At 43.2% G+C, this 23,634-nt stretch overlaps 1 protein-coding gene across 1 annotated transcript in view; it reads left to right on the forward strand.

The window, feature by feature from the left end:
• Positions 1-21,054, forward strand: part of LOC134226348 (uncharacterized) — a 103,480-nt gene extending 82,426 nt beyond the window's left edge. The window contains exons 4-6 of the mRNA XM_062707068.1: positions 20-1,028; positions 19,431-19,574; positions 19,640-21,054. Of these exons, the coding sequence (XP_062563052.1) occupies positions 20-1,028; positions 19,431-19,574; positions 19,640-20,000 (1,514 nt within the window). The 3' untranslated portion in view covers positions 20,001-21,054. The remainder of the gene's footprint in view (positions 1-19; positions 1,029-19,430; positions 19,575-19,639) is intronic.
• Positions 21,055-23,634: the final 2,580 nt, after the last annotated feature.

Genomic DNA, 23,634 nt, shown 5'->3' on the forward strand with positions numbered 1-23,634 from the left:
TTCGTTCTTCCACCCCCAGAAATCCTCGCCAGCAATAATGCACTGAGCAAACCGTACTACATCCTTCCATGCGCATCACGAGGCTTGTATCACATTTGGGTGGAAATCACCGACATGTACTGTGAGGCGGAGATTTCCTTTAACACGCGAAGCCTCGTCGACCTGTGGCCGTTGTTGAACCGAACGTCACTATCCCCCATCAAGTTTCACCAGCACCCTCGCCGGCATCAACTTCTAGTCAAATGGGATAAGAGCAAATTCGACATCCACGCGATGCACTATTGCTTGGCAATCAGCTTGGACCATCCGCAGCGAACCCTCTGCCAGGCGCTTGGAAACTCTCAGTATGGATCCAGATGTGGCATTTCCATGGCGGAAACGCTCCAACGGATATCGGTCGAAGAGGAGAAGAAAGTTCCACAAGACGCACGCACGACAATTGCCTGCACTGGCGTTCGCACGAAACAGCTTCTCAGGGGTTTGAAGGTGAACTCAACTTATTTTCTGGATGTCTTTGCCGTTCACACTCAGAAGAATAATTTATCCTACCTGTTGGGTTCAGCCACTGTCCATGTGAATCGATCTCGCCCTACCCAGCTATTCGAAGGTAAACTGTTTGTAGGAAAACTGTCAACGCTTGGTGGTTTGTCGCTTTTCAGTTTCAAAGTGCCCAAGCGTTCGCCTCGCAATGTTACCCTCAGGCTATTGGTGACGCCATGCAGCGGCACAGTCAATTTGGAAATCTATCAAAAGAAACGACTTGTGACGAAGCCGTTCTTGGACATCTACTATCCGCGGGTGATCACGGTCGGTAGTGTCGTTCCGGGTGAACGATATCTGTTTCAGGTTTCGGAAGCCGACGAGCACTTTCGCACCAATCGCATACAGATTGCGGTGACGACCAAGGACGAGTTCGCAAATCTTCCGCAGCTGCCGCTGAATACGACGGTGGCGGAGCTGACACAACTGAGGACCTGCCATGCTACAACAATTGCTTGGTATAGTTCACCGGATAAACGGAAAATAAGGTAAGTTTATACAAATATATTAGCCAAGGTCATACGTATAACGATGCAAATTACATTCAATTAACCCTCTAATGCCCAAGACCGCCTTTAGGCGGGGTATTTTGATTATTCTTTGTTATTTTTAATTGATCAGATTTCGAAAAGTTTTTGATTTTGATCAATAATATAAACTTCAATGCATGTTTAAATGCGATTTGAAGTTAAGTTTCAATGTTCTACACATTTATCAAAAAATATTGAAAATTGAATAATATTTTGTTCCTCCTTGTTTTTGCTCGTATACCTTTGAAGAGTGAATTATTTGTAGTTTAGTATTTTTTTACAACTAACCTGATTCAAATAGAACGTTACAGCGATGTGTGTTACACTCTAAAATAGGGTAAATCACTACTTGGGCCTATGGACCCGGTTCCCGGCTCACTGCACAGAAAACTAATGATTTAAACTGTTTGGAAGTCGTAGGTTTATGGTTGATAATTTTTAAAAGTCTCCCATTTATTTTTCACAATACTCAATATTTTTCTATCACTTGTTTTACTCCTAATTGATTCAATTGTAGAAAATAAAAATGTAGAATTCAAAATTTCACTCTCCGATGCCACACCACTGAGCCGGAGTGATTCTTTCCACTTTTACAAAACGGTATTATCGAATAAACACCTACCTGAAAATCGTCACAGTGCTCGATACAACCATTGCATGAAGCTGTTAATCACCACACCATAATTCTAAACACCCGCACTTCAATTATTCTTATTTGTTCGTTTCACTAGAACTTATTTAAACATACTAGAATACATTCTAGAATGTATTCACAAACCGAACAAAAATTCACCTCGGCCCAAGAACTTCTAGCCGCACCGTGCTGCCAAAAGGCCAGGATTATAAAAATGATCCTTCATCGTTAATAGGAAAATTGTCTAATATGTTGACGTTACCATGTTATTTATAGTTCTCTCGATTTTAAAAGGTGAAATAAATATTGTTTTAAAGTATTTGGAAGAAATTCGGATGAGTTTATATATCTTCTCAACCAAATAAAAATGATTATGAATAATACCATCTGGCATCTTGTTGTCGTGGAACGTGCATATTTTTGTTTACATCGCATTTTCTACCGTCCCGAGAGAGAATGAGAGTAAAATGTTGAGAGATTGAGTGAAATTTTGCTTAGGCCGGGAACTGGTTTTTTGTATGCCGGATTGGGAATCGCTATGACTGAAATGAGTGCTGCACCTCGTTAATTTAAATCAAATAAAAGCTTCTTTGAACGATATTTAGCACGAAAAGCTATTTTTTAAGCAGAAGTGAACCCCAATGCAGTATTATACAGCCTACAAATTTCAGAAAAGGTTGCTTCCTGTCATAAATATCAATTAAATAATGCAGTCGTACGCATGTTAGGCCGGGAATGGGGTAAGAAACCCTATATATATCTACCTCGTTACAAGGAAAATAAAACATTAACTCTGAAAATTTAAATTTGCAATAAGTCAGCATTTAATAGGAATTTTTAAACTCTAAATATGTTAAAAGATCAAAAACGATTAAAAGTTTCAAAAACAATATTTGGTCGGGTAAAAAACTTGAAAAATAAAATTCTAAAAAATCAATTGATAAAATTTCGCGAATTAAAAAATTTCATAGCATAATAGTGATTTTGAGCGAAAACAAATATTTGGGTTGTAGAGGGTTTTTGTCTTTATTAGCGAGACTTTCGGCCCTAAGATGGCTCGTCTCGTTTTAGAGGGTTAAATTGTTATAGCCAATCACCGAAGTGTTTTTGCCTTTCTCGCACAACAAAGTTGTACCGAAAGGCTATCATTCCACTCTGAAAACGAACTTTTTACAGGATTATCTGATAGTAAAGTTTCTTATACCATTCGACTCAGTTTGATGAATCGAGGTGATGTCTGTGTGCGTGTTTTTTTACAAGGGAGAATGCATTTACACACTAACCCAACACACGTGCATTGTAGTTGCCAAACTACCACACGGAAGTGTGCTAGAGTGTCAAAGTCGACCATACCGGTAATACAGACTAAACTCCCTTGGGCTCCGCCATCGTTTCCCCCAGTAACTACCTCCCAGTACTACTTCTGGGGAATGGCAGTACTTAACGTACTCGCTCATTCTCGCTCACACAGGCACCCGTCCCATGCGAGTCTTACTTGGGTGCTCGCTCTATCGCATCCTCTAACACACCCTGCATGCTCTGTCGCACCCTGTGAGTCTGACTTGTATGCTCACCTCTATCATGAGATGTGGGTGTGACTTGGATGCTCATCTCTTTCATTCAGTTCGCGCTAACACATACTACTCTAGTCATTCGACCTAACTCTCGCTCTGGCATCCCTTGTGGGACGTTTTACTTAGGTTCCCACTTCTGACATGCCTTGTTAGTCTGACTTGGGTGCTCACCTCGCTCATTCCATATGAGACTAGCTCAACTCAAACATACCGTGTGAGACTGATTTGTGTGCTCATTCCTTTAATACCATGTGAGACTGACTTGGATGCTCACCCACACTCCTCTGCCACGCCGCGGGGTATCAGTAGTCATAGGAACCAACATTCCTGCGCTACTCCAAGCGCGGCGTGTGCAGTCCATACATACACCTATTTATTCACACTTCTGCCATGCTCCGAGGTGCCGATCTCGGCATCTCGACTCTGCAGTTTCGTCAACACCTGGGCAGTCAGGGCAGACGGGGACCTCCGCGTGCCCAAACCTGTGGTGGTACTGTCGGAAACAGCCATGGCCTGACAGGAATTGTGTCAGATGGAAGTGAACTTCCCCAGTGGCTCTCCCCACCCAGCTTGATATGTTAGGAATCAGCCGGTGGGTCCATCTACCTTTCGAGGAGTCATCCCACTCATCCCACTGCCATCTGGCAACCGAAGTCACCCTGGTACGCTCGCGGGCTCCTCTGGTGCCCCGTCGCTCAAAACACTCCTCGTCTTCCCGGATGACCATCCCGACTGGAATCATACTCACTATCACGCAGGATGCGTCGTGCGATACCGTGCGATAGGCCGATATCACCCTGAGACACATCAAGCGGTAGGTGCTCTCCAGTTTCTGCAGGCAACTTGAGCTGTTGGACATCATCCTCGATAATGCCGCTACAGCAGTCGAAGCCTTCTTGCACGAATATTCGACATGGCTACCGAAGGTAAGCTTGTCGTCTATGATGACCCCAAGAATCTTCAGACTCCGCTTTGAAGTGATCGCGACGTCTCCCACGTGAACAACTGCATGTTGTGCCGACTTACGGTTACTGACGATAACCACCTCCGTCTTATGTTGAGCGAGCTCAAGGCCTCTCGCACTCATCCAGTCCGCCACAGTGCTGATCGCGTGTTCTGCGGTTAGTTCTACTTCGGGGATCGAGTCCTCGTAGACCTCAAGGGTTACATCGTCAGCAAAGCCGACGATCTTCACACCAGTAGGGAACTTTAGCTTCAGAACCCCGTCATACATCAGGTTCCATAGTACCGGGCCCAGGATGGACCCTTGCGGGACTCCTGCGGTAATAGGAACACTTTTCTGACCGGCATCGGTCTCGTATAGCAGCACACGGTTTTGAAAGTAGCTTTGCAAGACCGGTACAGTACCACCGGCAGTCTAAGCCAGTGTAACGAGAGCGCGATAGCATTCCAGCTTGCGCTGTTGAATGCGTTCTTCACGTCCAGTGTCACCAACGCACAGTATCAAATTCCTTGCCTTTTCCGTTGGATCACTACGTCTGCAGTCTTTAGCACTGAGCTGATAGCGTCCACCGTGGACTTACGCTTCCGAAAACCAAACTGGTTACTCGACAGGCCAACCGTACCCTCTGCGTACGGGGTGAGCCTGTTGAGGATGATCCTCTCGAGCAGTTTACCCGTCGTGTCGATCAGGCAAATTGGTCTGTACGCCGATGGGTCGCCCGGAGACTTCCCGGCCTTCGGCAGCAGTACCAACTTCTGCCTTTTCCATCTCTCAGGGAAATGACACTCATCCAGGCATCTCTGCATAGCTAGCCTGAACATGTTCGGGTTCGCTATGATCGCTGACTTGAGTGCACTGTTTGGAACTCCATCAGGCCCTGGAGCTTTGTTCATCGCAAGGGTATTAGACACTGCGAGTAACTCTTCCTTCGTCACCGGAGCCACCATTTCGGCCACACTCCCAGCGCCTTGCAGCGCAGGAGGAGGCCAAGGACTTGTGGCTCGGGACGGGAAGAGTACTTCGATAATCCTCGTCAACCGGTCCGGTGACCGTTCGGGGGGTGAAGAGCCCCCTTTGGTCTTGGTCATAACGATCCTATAGGCGTCACCCCACTAATTCGCGTTGGCACCCTCGCACAGGTTGTCGAAGCACGCTCTCTTGCTGCTCTTAATGGCCTTGTTAAGGGCCAGTCTTGCAGCTCGAAACACTTCCCGGCGGACCGCTCTTTCCTCCTCGGTGCGGGCTCGTTGCGTCCTACGTCTAGCCTTGAGGCAGGCTGATCGTAGGGCCGCAATTTCGGCACTCCACCAGTATGCCGGGCGTCTGCCATTTCTTGGCAGGGCTTTCCTCGGCACAGTAGCGTCGCACGCGCGTGATAGGACAGCTACCAGCGCATCCCCGCTTAGACTGTCGGTGTTGGCCTCCAGTCCCAGGGCCGTGGTGAAAACTTCGCTGTCGAAGTGATTGGACTTCCACCCACGGACCTGACAGGGATCACCCGCCCTCAGATGCTGCACACCATAATTGATCTTGAAGCGAAGTTGTTGTGGTTGAGTTGTTCCATTGGTCACCTTGGTGGGGCGTAGCAGCTACAATAGAACACACCATTGATCTTGGCTATCGCGACACCCTCCGCGGAGGAGTGTACAACCTCTTGAACCGAGTACCTTCCCGTTGTGCAGATTGCCGCCGACCTAGACCCGTCCGCCACCCAGTTGCCATTGTCGGCAGGGACGTTTTACGGGCCGGACAGGAGGGCGACATCGGTCCTCGACTCCGAGACCGACTGCCACAGCAGTTGCTGGGCAGGTGCTCACTGGTTCAGGTTCAGCTGTGTTACTTGCACGGCTTTTTCCGATTGGCTTCTCCGAAGGGATACGCAGACCCGCCCATAGCATGGTTCCTGGCCTGCTTCTTACTGGCGCAGATGAGGCACCTAGGTGCCTTGTCGCATTCCTGCGCTTTGTGTCCCTCCTCGCCACAGCGACGGTACATCTTGCTTCGGTCTGGGCCCTTGCAGTCATAAGACTTGTGCCGGACTCAAGGCACTGGTAGCACCTGTCCACTGGAGGTGGCTGGAGCACGCTTACTGGGCATACTGACCAGCCGATCTTCAGCTTCCCTTTCTCAGTGACCTTTTTGGCGTCAGCCACCGGTAGTCTGAGATAGGCTACCTGCGTACCAAAGAATCCCCCTCTTAGACGTACAGAGGACCGCTCAACCTCTGTGCCGCACTGCTCTTTGACGGTAGAGACGACGTCTTCCGCGGTCGTGACCTCGTCCTGTTGCTTACACTGGAGGGTCACTTCCGCACCCAACGACCTGACCTGAGCGCGTTCACCCAAGACCTCCTGGGCAAGCTTTTTATAAGCTACACCGCTGGATTGCGCGCCACGCTTCAGTACCAAGATCATTTCACCGTTCTTGGTACGTCTGACGCTGCGCACATCCTGGCCCAGGGCCGATAGGCTATCGGCCGCTCGCAGCGATTTGAGGACATCGGTGTATTTGTCCTTGTCGGTTTTCACCAGCAAGGCCTCCCCTCTGTCTCTCACAGGTCGCAGGTCGAGGGGTGTTGTTACCGTTTACGTTAACAAAAATGAATTTTGTATATAATAATTACCCAACATGCATGCGCTACTACCCAAAATACTCCCCTTGTAAAATCTTCCCAATCCTGTTCACTTCCTACTGTCAAAAAAACAGAGAGGGCAATGCCATATCCGGGCGAAAAAGAGAAAAGGAGACGGAGGAGATAAACTGAGGAGGAGAGAGTTGGGGACAGAAAATAGTGGAGAGTCGTTGCTAGTCGTTGGACAAAGTCAGACGTGGAAAAAATTAGGAAGTGTTAAAAAAAAGAAAAAGGAAAACCTAGTCGCTTGTTTAAGCCTCAACAGGGATTCAGTCTTAGATTCCGGCCCACGCGGCATTCCAAGCAAGCCGAAGCTATTTATTCGGGGAACTCTGGCCGCCCGACCAATCCGCAGCCGTGGGTTATTTCCCATCGCGCCTCAGGAGGGTAGGTCGCCGCACCGTGTTTCGGCCATCCGGTCGTCTGACTAAGCCGCCGCAGTGTGTTCTGGCCTATAGACAGCTTGTGGATCTAGGCCCGTGAATCCCGGCCACTCAGTCGCCCTTCAAACCCCTGCAGTGCTCCAGCAGCCGTACGTTTTGGCTCGAAGCGGCGTCCCCACCAAACCGGATCAAAATCTTCCGGCCACTCCGGCCGTCCAATCGAGCCGCAGCCGTGAGTTCCGGTTCATCGACAGCACGAGGAATCCATACCAGTCATTCCAGCTACCAGGTTACCCGGTCCACTTCCAGCAATACAGAGCCAGCAGAGCTTTCCGGCCCACACGGCGCCTGAGCAGGTCGTCCCATCAAGCATCCGTCGCAACATTACGACGACCCGTTGGACCGTAGTTGCCAACTGAACCGTTTTCCGATCTCCTCCTCCTCTGGTGCTTCTACCAGCGACGACGTTTGCTCCAGCACCAAAGGTATGTCGTGCACAATTGCCACCTCGCATGATGGGCCCCAACCCACCGATCGGCCGCAACGATCCTTATCCTAAAACTAACCCCAAACCTTCCCATTGAAAAAAAAAACAATAAATTTCTAAGTAAAATGTACCAATTCCTCTTTTAATTTCTACAAGTGCATGCATGTCCATTGGGTTTTGTTAGTTTCCGCTTCGATTTACCAGTGAGTCACCTAAGCAGGAAAGAGTCGACCCTGAGAAGTTGGTTGAGCTGGCATAGGGCGTTTGGACGTCCACTCTACAGACACCGTCACGAAGAGTTACAGTGTTCGACTTCTGCACCCTACTGACCAGCTGCAGGTCGAGGGGTGTTCGATTTCCGCACCCTACTGATCAGCTGCCAAGGATTTGCATCCCCTTCGCCGGATACCAATAGCTGGCTGGGGCCAGCTTGTGACTCAGCAACTTGTGCCTGTCTAGTGCATTTCAACTTCTTGGGCACACGCCCTTCAGGCTCCGGTGCACCATCCAGGCTACGCTTCGCCTTAATGGTAGCGCGTTTGGGTCGCTTCGAACTTGGCGTTTTCTTACCCTCACGGGCCGTAAGGGCGGTCGCCTCTTTCGCCGCAGTAACACCGCTAGGGGAGGAGAGGGCATTGGTCTGCGTACCTTTGGCTATCTTCTCTGCTGCCGCTACACGCCTGACATAAGCGTCCTGTTCTTGTCTTGCGACTCGAACAGCTTGCCGAAGCACCAACAGGCTCTGCTCAAGCTCCTTGTTGGTATTCTGTCTGCCGCTTATGAACTCGATGATCTCATCGAGTTGCTCGGCCACCACCCGTATCCCTGGTAGTAGCTCATCAGGCGTGCAAGCAGGGCTACTCCCCACAGCAACCGTCACTCCACTCTCCCCTTCTCTAATAGGGGACCTCGCTAGACCCCTTTTGGCAAAGGGGTCCATCACCTCCATCTCCAATGATTTTTGCCACCGAATCCTACTGGAGTAGTCGCCTTTAGTGATCCCATGGTTGTCTAAGCCTGCCTTGCGGCAAGCAGGGAGGCCATACGAGGGTTGACACTTGCGTGTTCAGAGCCAGATCAGCGCAAGTCAGGAAATGGCATCTGAGCCTACTCCCCAAGTAACATTTCAAGTTTTATTCGCTCTAGGGATGGTTTTCAAGATAAATTTATAAGATATAACAATAAAACCCCATATTACACTACAACCTTTTGATGACCACTATAAGTGTGAGATATGGTCAAATGGCCCTCTCTAGATAACCACTATAAACCTGTTATAAGAGTATTTAGAAAACCTTTTTAAACCGCCTGCAAAAAAGGGAATTTGGCTGCGGCACCTTTCTGACAGCTTCAAAAAAAAAAAAGAAATAAAACTGCAGAAAAATAATAACAACATAGGAGTTGATTAAAATCATGATGAGGATGACTACTAATTCATATTTTTTTAGGATTGTTTTACAATGTGCTTCCATCAAAATGAGGTGCGCGTTCAATTTCATGGTGAAAGCTAGGAAAACAATAAGGATAAACACCACGCGCTCTCAAAATAATGTAGTTTTGGGCACTAAATTTGAAATAATTGTAACAGCAATATCTCTAATCTCCCTTGAATATATTGATATTTCTTTCCAATATATTTCTAATACAAATTAATGACCAAAAAAGTGTTTTACGCGGTGAAAACATTGTCTTATCATGAATGTCGTTGATAATTTTTTCCGGCTTGAAAATGCTTCTCCATTTTCAATATGGCCATCAAAAATTTTGATTAGAAATATATTGCTCTTATTGAACACCTTTATAAACCCCTAGCAATGCAAATATTCTTATTGGGGTTACTCATTTGACCACATTACGACCAGAAATTTTGGTTTTGATCGAGCTATGAAAATAGGATTTATTAAGTACGCTCTCCACCACAACTGTACAGCCGCTCATAAGGTCAATAGGCGGTTGACGTTTGAAGCTTTTTCAGCATATTTATGAGAGGTTTATTGATAGCAATAAGATCGACAATAAAACTGAGCAACTAGCTATGGTGATTGCTATTATAAATCCGCTATAAGAATTAAATGAATCCAAGAAGCATTGAAATTGTTACTTGGGAATAAAAGTATAAATGTTCAATGTTTTCAATTATAGTTTAATGAAACAAAATACAGTTGCGGTTTTAAAAATATGATTTTATTCAATTTGTCTTCCACATTTCCCATACACGGCACAACGGGTAAAAAAACGCATTTCAATTCTTGTTTCACACTAAAGGATTCTATAACCACACGCGATGTCTCCGTTGCTGGGCAACTGCAATTCTGTCGCCATTACATATTATGAAAACGTTAATAGAACTTTGCGACCTAAGTACAGTCGCATCGCGTGTGTTTTGGGGGCATTTGATCTCCGCTTTGAAGAATCCCGAACGCATGATTTTTTAGACAAAAAATTCACTGAATGACGATCCTGAAAAGAAAATATTGAGTTGAAATACAAACCGAGTTGATCGTCAACAAAAATATCGGCGGCCGAGCGTGGTTTTCCATAAAGGGGACAATTGTTGATCGTTCCTTACAAAAAATAAATCACCCACCAGCTGCAAACACTTTCGGATTCGTATCAATAATGGCTTTAACAATTTGACAGTTAAACCTCGTTTACCGTAGTTCAGCAATAAAAAAATAATTCTACTGTTTGTTCGGTACTTATTTTACCATATACTGCAATCAGGGTAGCAATATTTCACAGTCAATGCAGTGAAAAACATGGATCTCAGTCTAATCTGCAGTCGCCTTCATCGCCGCCGTGGTGAGTGCGACTGGGTGCAGCCGAAAAATCATTTCCAACACCGATGGTTCAATTTCGCATTCAGCCACTCACAAGTCGCTCTGACAGGCTGCTCAGTTCGTCCCTTACCGTATGACTGTGAGTGGCCCATTTAAACGCGTGGTGATTTTTTTCAATTTGCTGGGTGAATGTGTACATTTTGCTGTGGTAAATTTCATCTTCGCGGCGCAGTGGGTGATGTGAGTTCTGTTGTTTACTTTTCTGCCTCTCCGGGAATGTGAGGTTGATTTCAAAGCAGGAAGAAAATAAAAACATGATATAAAAAAACATCACCTTCATCCAGTGCTGCCGAAAATGTACAACCCTGACTGCAATAACCTGAGTTTACCAAACAAACTGTAACTTCGGTTACCGAATTCAGTCAAATAAATCTGGATTTACAGTTTGTTCGGTAATATTTTACCAATATCCGGTAAAATAAGTCAAACCAAACAACCTTAATGTAATTTTTAATGTTTACCGAAGTTTTTCGTCAAAAAAATTACCGAACAGCGAAATCTATTTTAAGTGTGTACCAATAGTGAGCGGCCGACCAAGATTTTTTTTTATGTACAGGTTATCCGACTTCGTCAATAGATGGGAATAACCAGCGCGGGGGGGAAACTTACATTTTCAGTGCAAAACGTAAACAAACAAGCATAAATTCCATACAAAAATCCAAAATGGCTGAGTTGGGGATATTGACAAGTCGGATAACCTGTACATAAAAAAATCTTGCGGCCGACGACGGGTGGTTGCTGCAGAAAATTATTAACAAAGATGGCATCTGTAGCAAATAAGCGGAAAATCAATGGGCTGCCGTCCGTGACAGCAGGATTGTGCTAGTGCAATTTTCTCTTTCATTTTTCACTCGTTGCCGACAAACATGCTGTACTAAGATTTTTGAACAAATTCTGTTGACTGTTGCCGATGCTGATGACGACCGCACGATGATGTCCAGCAAAAGCAAACGCACGCGGTAAAGCAGCTTTCGGAATTGACTTGGGACGATATCTTCGCCGGTAGCGGCCCAAGTAATATCTGTGATAGCCGTCGGCGGTGGTTAAAGAAATTGTTTTTTCAAAAAACAGATTACGTTCTGTTTGTAACGTGAATATTTTACACTTCACTTCACATAATGTTACACTTCACATAATGTTGTTAATGTAATGTTTTAGTTTAACGGATTGTTTTGAAGAAATATTGAATCTGAAACATGTGTGGCATCTCACCCGGATTTACCCAAGGGGAAGTGTACCGGTTTTTGCCACCTTAGTTCCTAATTTGGCCAACCCTGAAAAATACATATTTTCCAAAAAATATCGATCAGTTTCACCAACGAAGAAAAATAAGGGATATATCTTCTGTTAGAGCTAATAAAACCCTTGAAAATTTATGAACAACAAAATACTCTAAAGGTTCAGGATTCTGAAGTAAATTTCACTAAGTAAGTGTTAACCAAATATTTGGAAGCGCAATTGTGCATAGACTGGGCAGTTACATATTAGATGATAAGAAGTTCCATAATCGGATTCACAACTATCACAAACAGATGATTCAACGCGTTGAATATTTGCCATGTGATAGTTCAGACTGAATTGTCCTCACTTCCCCCTTTTGCCACCACACAAGACATCCATAAGCCAAAATTGGTCGTACAACTGTTGTGTAAATCCATTTGATATATTTGGGTTTTAGACATGTGCGCCGAAGTATTTGTGAACGGCGGCGGCGTTAGGCCATTTTTACACCGGCGGCGGCGGCGTCGGCGGCGTCACGCCGTGAGCAATGTTCGGCGGCGGCGGCGGCGTGAATCGGCGTGAATGATTTTAAGCTGAGAAAAAAAATCACGCAGCAAGGCCTATCATGCTTTTATTGTATTTTAGGTTTAGGTCTAGTTACAGATAGACTGATAGGGTGAACATGCTTATAGCTATAGCTTGTATCTCCGCAGCAAAAGTTTACATTACATCCTCCACTAGGATATTGCCGCATAACAGCACATAAATTCAGTGGAAAGTACTTCAGATATAAATCCAGAAATTCCTCAAGATATTCCTCAGAAAATTCGAAAAAGGAATTCGATGAACTAATTTAGAATTACCCTATGAATTCCTTCTACAGTCAACTCAATGCCGTCCGAAGGGTGATATCAAGATCTGTTCGGGCGACTTCAATGCGAAGATCGGATCCGACAACTTGAACCATGAGCGCATTATGGGACGCCATGGTCTCGGAGAAATGAGCGAAAACGGAGAGCAGTTCGCAGAATTTTGTGGTAATAACGACATGGTGATCGGGCGATCGCTTTTCCCTCATCGACCGGTTCACAAGGTCACGTGGGTCTCCCGTGACGGCTTTACAGAAAATCAAATCGACCACATCTGCATCAGCCGAAAATGGAAACGGAGCCTTCTTGATGTACGGAATAAACGAAGTGCCGATATCGCATCTCACAGCAAATAGTTTTGAAAATTCAACGACGTGTAAGATTGCACCAAGTCCCAACAAACGAATAAAAACACTCGATGTTCAATTAAATTTGATTGAATTTTACAACCGAGCACGGTTTAAATTTATTTCGATTTAAAAGAACAGTAAGATCGAGTGAATGTTACGTTTATTTGCATGCTTCAAATATGTGCATGAAAATACATTTAAAATCACAACATATTTTTATCTGTGCTGATCATCACCTCCTCATCGGCGAAATACGCCTGCGCATTGCGCGGATTCGTCGGCAGGAGGAAAGAGTTGGACGACGATTCAACACACGCCGACTGGAAGATGCCACGGTGAAACGGTCCTTCGTTGAAGAACTGGAGACGCGTGCTGCAGATATTCCGGAAGGTGGCAGCGTGGAAGACCAATGGACCGCCATCAAGAATGCCTTCATCGCCACCAGCGAGAACAATCTGGGTGAACTACGCACCCAGAGAAAACAATGGATCACCGATGAGACCTGGAGGAAGATAGAGGAGCGAAGAGAAGCCAAAGCCGCGATAGAGCGATCGAAAACCAGAGGAGCCAAAGTCTTAGCCCGTCAACGATACACGGCTCTTGAGAAGGAAGTAAAACGCTCATGTCGACGGGACAAGCGAGCGTGGGCAGACTCTCTGGGCGACGAAGGAGAGAGAGCCGCCGCAACCGGGGACATTCGCCTCCTCTATGATATTTCACGACGCTTAATCACCATGCAACGATGCCTGTGAAAGACGCGAATGATCAGTTATTGACCGACCCAACAGACCAGCTGAAACCCTGGTTCGAGCACTTCGAACAACTTTTTCAAGTGCCAACCAGGCCATCACCACCTCAGCATGATCTGCCTAGGATCCGACGTATAAACGGTGTCAATACCAAAGCTCCATCACTGCTAGAGATTCAAATAGCCATCCAAAGCATGAAATCGAATAAAGCCCCAGGGGTCGACCGCATATCAGCCGAGATGCTCAAAGCTGACCCCATGACATCCGCTCAACTACTGCATCGTTTATTTTGTAATATCTGGGACACCGCAACTTTCCCGGTCGACTGGATGCAAGGTATCTTAGTGAAGGTGCCCAAAAAGGGTGACCTGACTGTATGCGATAACTGGCGAGGCATTATGTTGCTGTGTACCGTTCTCAAAGTTCTGTGCAAAATTATCCTAGCCCGGATTCAGGAGAAGATCGATGCGACTCTCCGGCGGCAGCAAGCCGGATTCCGTGCCGGAAGATCCTGTGTGGACCATATTGTCACGCTCCGCATCATTTTGGAGCAGGTCAACGAATTCCAAGAGTCCCTTTACTTGGTATTCATTGATATGCAGAGTAAGCTCAACGACCTTGCCGATCGCTCCTCCTCGGCAGGTTTAGTCATCAACGTCAACAAAACCAAATCGTTGGATGTAAACACGGTGACTCCTTCCAGTTTCACAGTAGCCGGGCAACCAGTGGAGAATGTTGAAAGCTTCCAATATCTTGGTAGCCAAATGGCGTCAGACGGCGGTACCAAGATCGACATAGGCGCACGGATCAAGAAAGCAAGGGCTACCTTTGCGAGTTTAAGAAATATCTGGAAAAACAGGCAGATAAGTGAACGCACCAAAATACGAATTTTTAACTCTAACGTGAAATCTGTGCTGTTATACGCTAGCGAAACATGGTGTGTATCAGTGGAGAACACTCAACGGCTGCAGGTGTTCATTAACAGATGCCTGCGGTATATAATTCGGGCCTGGTGGCCTCACAACTGGATCTCAAACAACGAGCTCCATCGTCGTTGTCACCAGAGGCCAATAGCAACAGAAATTCGGGATCGGAAGTGGGGCTGGGTCGGCCACACTCTACGTAGGGGCGGACACGAAATCTGTAAGCAAGCATTAGACTGGAACCCAGCGGGACATCGCAGCAGAGGCAGACCCAGAGGCTCATGGCGGCGAAGCCTCAATAAAGAAATAAAAGAAGTCGACCGAAATCTAACCTGGCAACAGGTTAAAGCGATAGCCGGGCATCGCTCAGGATGGAGATCTTTCAAGTCGGCCCTTTGCACCACCGGAGGTGTACAGGATCCATAAGTAAGTAAGTAACTATGAATTCCTTCAGAACTTTCCCCAAGAATTCCCTTGAAAATTTATTTGGGTATTGCTTCGGAAATTCTTTCCAAAATTTATTCAAAAGCCGCTTAAGGAATTTCCTTGGAAATTACTTTAGGGATTGCTTCGGAAATTCCTTTACGGAGTCTTTTGGGAATTTCTTCGGAAATTCATTCGAAATCTTTTTTAAGAATATCTTCGGAAATTCCTTTAACCTTCCGCTTAGTCCTGAATCACTCATGTAGTTTCGCCTCCGTTGAGTACGACAAGCGAGCTTTTTTAGGTAGTGTTGTACTTTTTACAACGGCACGAGGCCTCGAGGGTTAAGAATTCTTTAGAAAATACCCATGGAAAATCCTTCATGAATTTCCATCGGAATACCTACGGACACTGTTTGAGGAATACATCCGGAAATCCCTTTAGGAGAAAGCCTTCGGAATTTGATTTAGTTTTTTTTAATTCCTTCAAGAATTTCTTTTAGGAGTTTCTAATAGAAATTCTTCCAGTAATATCTTAAAGAATTTCTTCGGAAACTCTAAGAAGATATTTTTGGTATTCTTTCGAAATTTCCCTGAGGAATTTATTTAGAACTTTCTCCAGAAATGCTTTCTGAATTTCCTATAGGAATTCCTTCGAACATTCTTCCGGAAATTCCTTTAGCAACTCTTCCAGAAATTCCTGTAGAACTTCGAAAATTTCTTTTAAAATTCCTTTAAGAATTCTTTCGAGAATATCTTCAGACATTCTTTTGGGAAATATTCTAAAATTTGGTTTGTAAGTTCCTTTATTTTTTTTGAACCTATGTTTAAGTGTTTTTTTTTTAATTGAAAATAAGTTTAACGCTCAAAGACCTTTGGAAATTTCTTCGAAAGTTCCTTTATAAACTCCTCCAAATGAGGATTCTTTCCGGAATTATTCTTGTATGAATTTTGTATAGTTTATTAAAGGAGTTTCCTAAGGACCACCTGGAGGAGTTTCTGAAAAAAATTAACTCCTGGAGGAATTTCCGATTCAATTCTTGAAAGAATAATCGAACGAGAACCTGAAAAGATTTTCTAACTGTATTTTTAAATGAATTTCAAAGAGGTGAACCAGGGCTGAAAACCTCTATAATAAATTTTGTTTGACTATTATCGGCTCTTTCAGTCATATAAGTATCACGAAAGTATCACATCAACTCTAAAATAAAGAATAAAAAAATAAAATAAATGAATTTCTGAAGGAATATCCGAAAGAATTCTGAAAGTAATTTACGAAGAAATGTTTAATAGATTTACCGAACAAATAGCTATTGGTATGTACTAAGAAATTCCTATAGTTCTCCAGAAATTTCTTCGAAAGTCCGGACAGTAGTAAAACAAACTCAGTTTTGGCTCAGTCTAGAATCAAGAATACTTGCCAAGAAAAACTCCCAAAATATCGAGATTACAGATATTCGGATATTCTCAAGAATTCTTTGGGAATTTCCTGCACGAGTTCCTTAGAAAATTTCTACAGATTTTTTGTTCATAAATATCTTAAGTGATTCCCTAGGAAAAATATTCAGGAGTTAATTCGGTAAGTCATCAAGAAACTCATTTTTAAATACCTTAAAAACTCCGACAGCAATCCGATCAAGAATTTCTTCAACAAGTTATTTAAAAAAAACTCCACAAATGAAGCCAGGTTTTTCTTTTAAATTTCCCTAGGAATTGCTTCGGAACTTCTAAGGACCCTTAGATATTTCTTAAGGAATTCTTCTGGAAATTCCATCAAAAATTCATGTAAGATTCATACTGACCATTCCATAAAGAATTCCCTCAGAAATTATTTTTTGGAATACTTTTAATAATTTCTACTCATGTAGATGGGTACACTTCCCCACAGTTGTAATGGACTCGACGTGCCCATCTTCAAAGAAGCCATCCCTCAGAAAGCTCAAAAAGGATTGCGAATCTATTTATTAGTCTGTTGGATTACGTTGGAGATTCTCTCTATCCCGCGGGCTTCGCGTAAGTGTCTCTGGCTACGGGTCCGTCACCTCCATTTCTTGCCCTTCGCACAGAAGTGCATTGAAAGCAGAATGGTAATTAAATTCGATTGTGCTATTGGGTGGAGCCGTATGCAGAGCAAGACTCAAGCCAGGGTGATGGATAACCACATACACACATACATACTTTTAAAAATTTCTACAAAATTTCATAAGACATTCCATTCCCTCGGAAATTAATCTAGTAATTCCTTCGGAATTTCCAACACCATTTCCTTCCAAAACTGTAGGACGAATTTTAAGATATCTCCGTACGAATTTCTAGAGCAATTTCCAAGGGATCTCCTAAAGGAATTTCTGACATACTTAAATTTCTTAAACAATTTCTTTGGACATTCCTCGCAGAATTCTTTTATGATTTTCTACAGAGATTCCTTCAGAAAATCCTCCAGAAATTACAACAGAGATAAATTCAGAAATTCCTCAAGGCACTACGAATTTTCCTCAGATATTCCTTCAGAACTTCCTCCAGGACTTCCGGAAATTATTTTAAGAAAACCAAGAAATTTCTTTGGGAATTGTTTATCGAAATAAATCGAAACTATTTTTTTTAAACAATTCTAGCAATTACAAGGAAGAGTGAAGGAAATGTTCAATTTGTTGGTCGTGCTCCAGCTCCAGAAGCCAAAAGATCAATTTTGCATTCGCATATCATGAGGCTAACACAATGATACTCCATGCCTAGGGAAGCAAAAAAATCATACCAGACTGGGAATCCATATCCAACATTCATTATGGTGCTAATTTGTAGCCGCGTTTGTACACATTTAATTTTTTTTCCGGGATCTCAGCAATTTGTTGAACTTTTACCGAGATTCGATCAGCCGAGCCCCAGCAAACGTGTTTTTTGCCGAGATTTCTGTCAAAATTGCTGAAAATCAGCAAATTATTTGCCGAAAACCAGCTAACAAACGTTATTTTTGCCGGGATATCAGTTTATATTTTGCTGGGCTAACAGCTGTGTGGAATTTGCCGAGCTGTATACATAAAAACTGATTGTATAAGCACTGGACTAATTAAGATTTGTAACATTCCAACCTTTAAAAAGATGATGAACCACCCAATGCGACCAGAATGAGTTTATTCCACATGAAGCTACATATGAGATTAGAAGTTAATCGCCATGCTCACTGATTTGTAGATTTGTAGCCAAGAAGTTTTTGGATGACCTAACATTTAACACGCCAAAGCGAGTTGAAGTGACAGGGATAGAAGTAAACAAATTTGCTAAAGGTATAATAGCTATTTAATTAATGCTTGATAGGTTGCCTTGGTTCGGCAGATGTAAACGCACTGCATAATGTGATTTTTGTGATGGCCAAACATCGGCGTAAAATACGAAATTCGGCGGCGTGGAGCCAACCGGCGTATACCCAGTAGCAAAACTGCATACTAAAAGCTTTTTCAAAACATGTTTGATATGTTCAAAACCTCTCTGAAGTAGAACGGGATAAATCCCATCCTCCCCTGGAGATTTGTAGGGAGCAAAACTGTTAAGTGCCCATTGAATCGATTCAGTAGTTATGATTCTACGTGCTTGAGCCCAAGACCCATAGCTACATGAAAAGACATCAGGATCATCCGAAGATGTTATATCGACACATCCAGGGAAGTGCGTATCAAATAAGTGCTCTAACGATTCTTCATCAGAAGAAGTGTAGTCGCCATTTGGCTTGCGAATTTCGCCAACTTGGAAATCCTTGGATCCGTGTGGTAGTTTGGCAACTACAATGCACGTGTACTGGGTTAGTGTGTAAATGCATTCTCCCTTGTAAAAAAAAAATTAAAACTGGCTGCCGACACCACACAGCTATCTTGGCTTTTCGGGGAGAGAAGTTGACATTGACTGTACGTCAACTCTCAATGTGGCCGAACAGCCGAATAATTTTTCATATTTTACATATTTTCCAAAAAATATCGATCAGTTTCACCAACGAAGAAAAATAAGGGATATATCTTCTGTTAGAGCTAATAAAACCCTTGAAAATTGTTTTACTTTTGGAGTTATTCGAGAAACTGGCCAAATTAGTAACATGGCCAAAACTGGTACTGGGAGGTGTTCATATTTTATTTCGATTTTTCTATACTTTTCCATTCAATTCTGTTGCAAAATTATTTTAGGGTTTTCACGTTGGATTCTAAAAAAATCTATAATCGAAAGTTTCGATTATATAGATTTTTATAATCGTAATGATTACAAATAAAATTATAATCTGGGTCATTTTAGAAATATTGTTTTTTCTTCTCCATTTCATATCTAGATACTGCACCTACATATTCAAACAACATACCAAACATCAGTACTACAGCAACATAAAAATGCCATCCTATTGTGAGTTGGAAAGTCGCGACATCTACTTCAACCCTCAACTGCAGCAAATGCATTGCATCTTCTCGGACCAGATGTAAGTTTCACACTCGATTTCAAAAATAAACAAAATAAATGCAGTTCATTTTCGTTTCCCTGCAGAAACCACACCGAACCTGTGCCCAAATCGATGTCCATCACCAACCTCGCACCGGCCCACTATTATCTGATCTTTGTAACGGCCAGCCTGGGAAACGGTCGAAGCATTCCCTACCGATCTGCCAGGATTAAAACCCACCCATACTGTCGGGATGGTGATTCCAATCTGGCAACTCCCAGTGTCACCCATCAGCAGCGTATTCGGAATGTCTCGGTCATCAGGAAGCCGCACCACCAACAACACCAGCAGAACCATGCGCGCGGCAACAGTAGCATCAACATGCTGAAATCCGGCGGCCAGAACAAGCAGCACCGGCAGTTGATCGAGAGGAGAAACAACCGACTAAAGCGAGATAACAAGTAGGATGTAGCAGATTTGCGACAGACTGCAGCAACAATGTAGAATTGTTGTTGAAAAAAAAATGCACGCATATAAATCCTTCCTAATTGATTTGGCACAGGATCAAACCTGAGTCACCCCATGCGATGGAACCCGGGACTCAGCAGATCAGCCAGGCAGGAGGAGGTCCTCTGATTTATGTAGCTTTCGCGTTCCTCACACAACCGCACATATGCAATCACACATACATGCTGCCCATGGAAGGCGTTTATTGGCAGTTAAATTTTTGTTCCATGTTCAAACCAAAAAAAACAAAACGGCAGTCTAGTTGCTAGGAGTTAAGACATGCAGTCACTCGTGTGAGATTTATTTCCCTGCTATATAGAATACGTGCTATGACCGTTTTCAGCTTGGATCGGGGAGTCCGGGAGAAAGTGAAATAAAAATTGTATTGCGTTAATAAATTAGGGATGCGACGCCGGCAGCCACTTGTGACACAAACCGAAGCGAAAGTAAAAGAAATTCTCTCGAAAATAAAATTACAGAAACGATGTAAAATTTATGACACGCACCGGAAGGATACAGTTTTCTGAAGCTTGGAGCGTTCGCATATTATAGCAGCAAGTGTAACAAAGCCAATGAGATCTCAGTGCAAGCAGATAGCAGCATCGTAGCCATAAACTCTTATAAACGGATCCATATAAATGCTAATATGAATATTACATTGTAGGTTCGAGCCATGCCGCCAAATAGGCAAAAGTGTTGTTACTAAATAATTGTATAGTAGACATTAAGGATGACTTTCGGGACGGTTGGGTGCTGCCCCCGCCCAGTCGCGGAAGCCGCACGTACTTTACTTTAGCATGTAAGGACCCAAGTGGGGGATGTTGCCCCACGACATCTCCACTGCTTGTACCATTGATTGGTTTTATGAGCGCGATTATTATGTCTATTCTTTGGAAGAATATTTATTCGATGATATTTTCTACTTGTGTAACTTAACATTCAGTCGTATGTAATTGTACCATTAACCATGATTTGAAGTGTATTTTAAAAATAGAAATACATAAGTATTATATCTGAGGGTGGTTTTGTTTCATTTAATCACGTGAAGAAGTATGATGATGCATCGATAGCAATCCCGATATTTTTGTTTTTTTTTGGCTAGTCTTAATTATAGGATTATAGATACAAAATTGTTTGTTTTACTACTGTCCGAAACTGACTTTCTTCAGATGTTCCTGAAGGAAATCCTGTAGAAATCCAAAAAAATATAGGAAAATTCTAATGGGAATTTATTTGGAAATTCTTTCAAGGATTCTTTTAATAATTCTTCAGGAAATTCTTTCAGAAATTCGTTTAGAAATTCTTGTCCTGAATCTATTCAGGCTGTTCTTTGGAAATTCCTCCTGAAATATATTTGGAAATTCTTCTTCTAAAATTTCTCTAGAAAATCTTCCAGAAATTTCTTTAGGAGCTCTTAAAAAAACTTCCAGGATTTCCTAAATAAATTTCGTAAAGAATTTCTAAAGATTCCAGAAAGAATGTTCAAAGGAAATTTCGAAGAAATTTCAAATGGAATTTCCGAAGGTCTACAGAATTTTCTGCAAGAATTGGTAAAGTCCGGAAGAATGGCCGAAGGAATACCTCAAAGATTTTTTGAAACAATTACTGGAGAAATTGAGTGAAATTTCGAAGGAATTTCAAGAATTTCTTCCTAGAGTTTCCAAAGGGATTTCGTGAGAAAATACTGGCAGAATTCTTAAACATCTATTCCGAAGAAATTCTTAAAAGTAATCCTAGCCTAGTCCTGGTGTTGGGTGGGACTTTAAACAAATTTGACCCGACTGATCGAGCGTCTTTTCACTAAAAAGGTGCGGCTCCAAAAGCATCTGTTCTGACATCCAGCGGCTGAGTACGATATGCATGGAATATTTTAACGTTAGCTCAGCAAGGTAAGCTGGCACAACTTGCCAGCGAGGCATGGCGCATGAAGCTCGGAATCCTGGGACTGAGTGAAGTCCGTTAGCCAAACTTTGGAGACCACAAATAACCATCGGAACAGGTATTGTTATATTCCGATATTAGAGGGAACAACGCTCCCCAGCAATGTTATGCGCCGACGATGTTGCCGAGTTACACTACAATGACAATTTCTAAAGTTAACTGAATGCCGTCGTGGATGAAGTTTCGAAAGGTGACATCAAGATTTACATGGGTGACATCAATGCGAAGATCTACTCTGACAACACGGACTATGAGCGTGTCATGGGACGTCATATGGGCTTGGAGAAATGAGTGAAAACGGTAAGTTGTTCGCTCTTTTCCCATCGACCAGTGCACAAAGTCACGTGATGGACAAACTGAAAATCAAATCGACCACATTTGCATCAGCATAAAAAAGGGACGAAGCCTTCCTGATGTCCAGAATAAAAGCAGCGCTGACATCGCGTCTGACCATTATCTTCCAAGATCCGATAACGTATTGCTCGGATTCAGCGGCAGGAGAAGAGACTCGTAATGCGATTTAACATACGCAAACTAGAAGATCCAGCTATGAAAAAATCGCTCATTGAAAAACTTTTAACTCTGGCAGCGGATGTTCCGGAACGGGACAGCGTAGAAGAGCAGTGGACGGCCATCAAGAATGGCTTTATCGAAACAAGCGAGAACAACCTGGGTGACAAGGACGTTATCGATCATTTAGTAATTTGCGTTCGATCATTTAGTAGTTTGTCAATAACTCATTCCAGAAGCTGAATTTCAAAATGTGTTGTATGGTAGACTTCTAGTGTGAAGGTTTATCTACAACTTTGCCTAGGGGCCGTCCAGAAACCACGTGGTCATATATGGGGGGAGGGGGGGGTTTGGAAAATGACCACGATAAGCCACATGGGGGGAGGGGGGGTGTTGCCCTCGAACCACGTGGTTTTTTTTACACGAAAAACTTTTGGTGAATAACAATAGCGGTGTAAAAAATACAAATCATTAAAATTTAATGATTTAATCAATAAACGCAAACCGCATCTTAGGGCCGATGCCACGTAGCACCTTTTCAACTCAGCGTTAAAAGGACGTAGGTGTGCATCGAAAAACAACCGGTAGCGCAGCGTCGGTCGCAACGCCGATGCATATCTGCGTTATTTGACCATCTTAGCCGTAGATCCTATTTCCATGAAAAATAAACGAAAAAATAGGTTGCAATTCAGTCTCAATTTCCACAAAAAAAAAATCGCCGCAGATGGTTTTTGGCATCACGCCGCCGACACTTTTGCATCAGCGGACTGCAACTACAATTTTGAAAAATGTTCATGTTTTTACAATAATCCAAGAAAAAATCTTAAGAAAAAAACTTCAAAAGAATTTCTTGTGGATATTCAGGAAAAATCCAGTAAAGAAATTTCCTGTAAAAACTTTGACATTACTTCATACAATTCTGATAAAGTGCTGGCATTCAGAATGAACAATTTTGCTACAAATTGTTAATGAAAAAAAAAAACAAAACATCTCCAGTGTAAGTTCCGAAAAATTTTCCTTAAAACTCCGATAAAAATTCCATGTGAATTCTGTCTGGCATATTAAAGCATTCAATTTATAACTGAGGAAATGCTAATCTTATATATAAAAATGAAATGGTCTGTGTTCGTATCCGCATAAC

This window comes from Armigeres subalbatus, chromosome 3 (assembly GCF_024139115.2).
Source record: "Armigeres subalbatus isolate Guangzhou_Male chromosome 3, GZ_Asu_2, whole genome shotgun sequence".
NCBI classification, from domain to species: Eukaryota; Metazoa; Arthropoda; class Insecta; order Diptera; family Culicidae; genus Armigeres; species Armigeres subalbatus.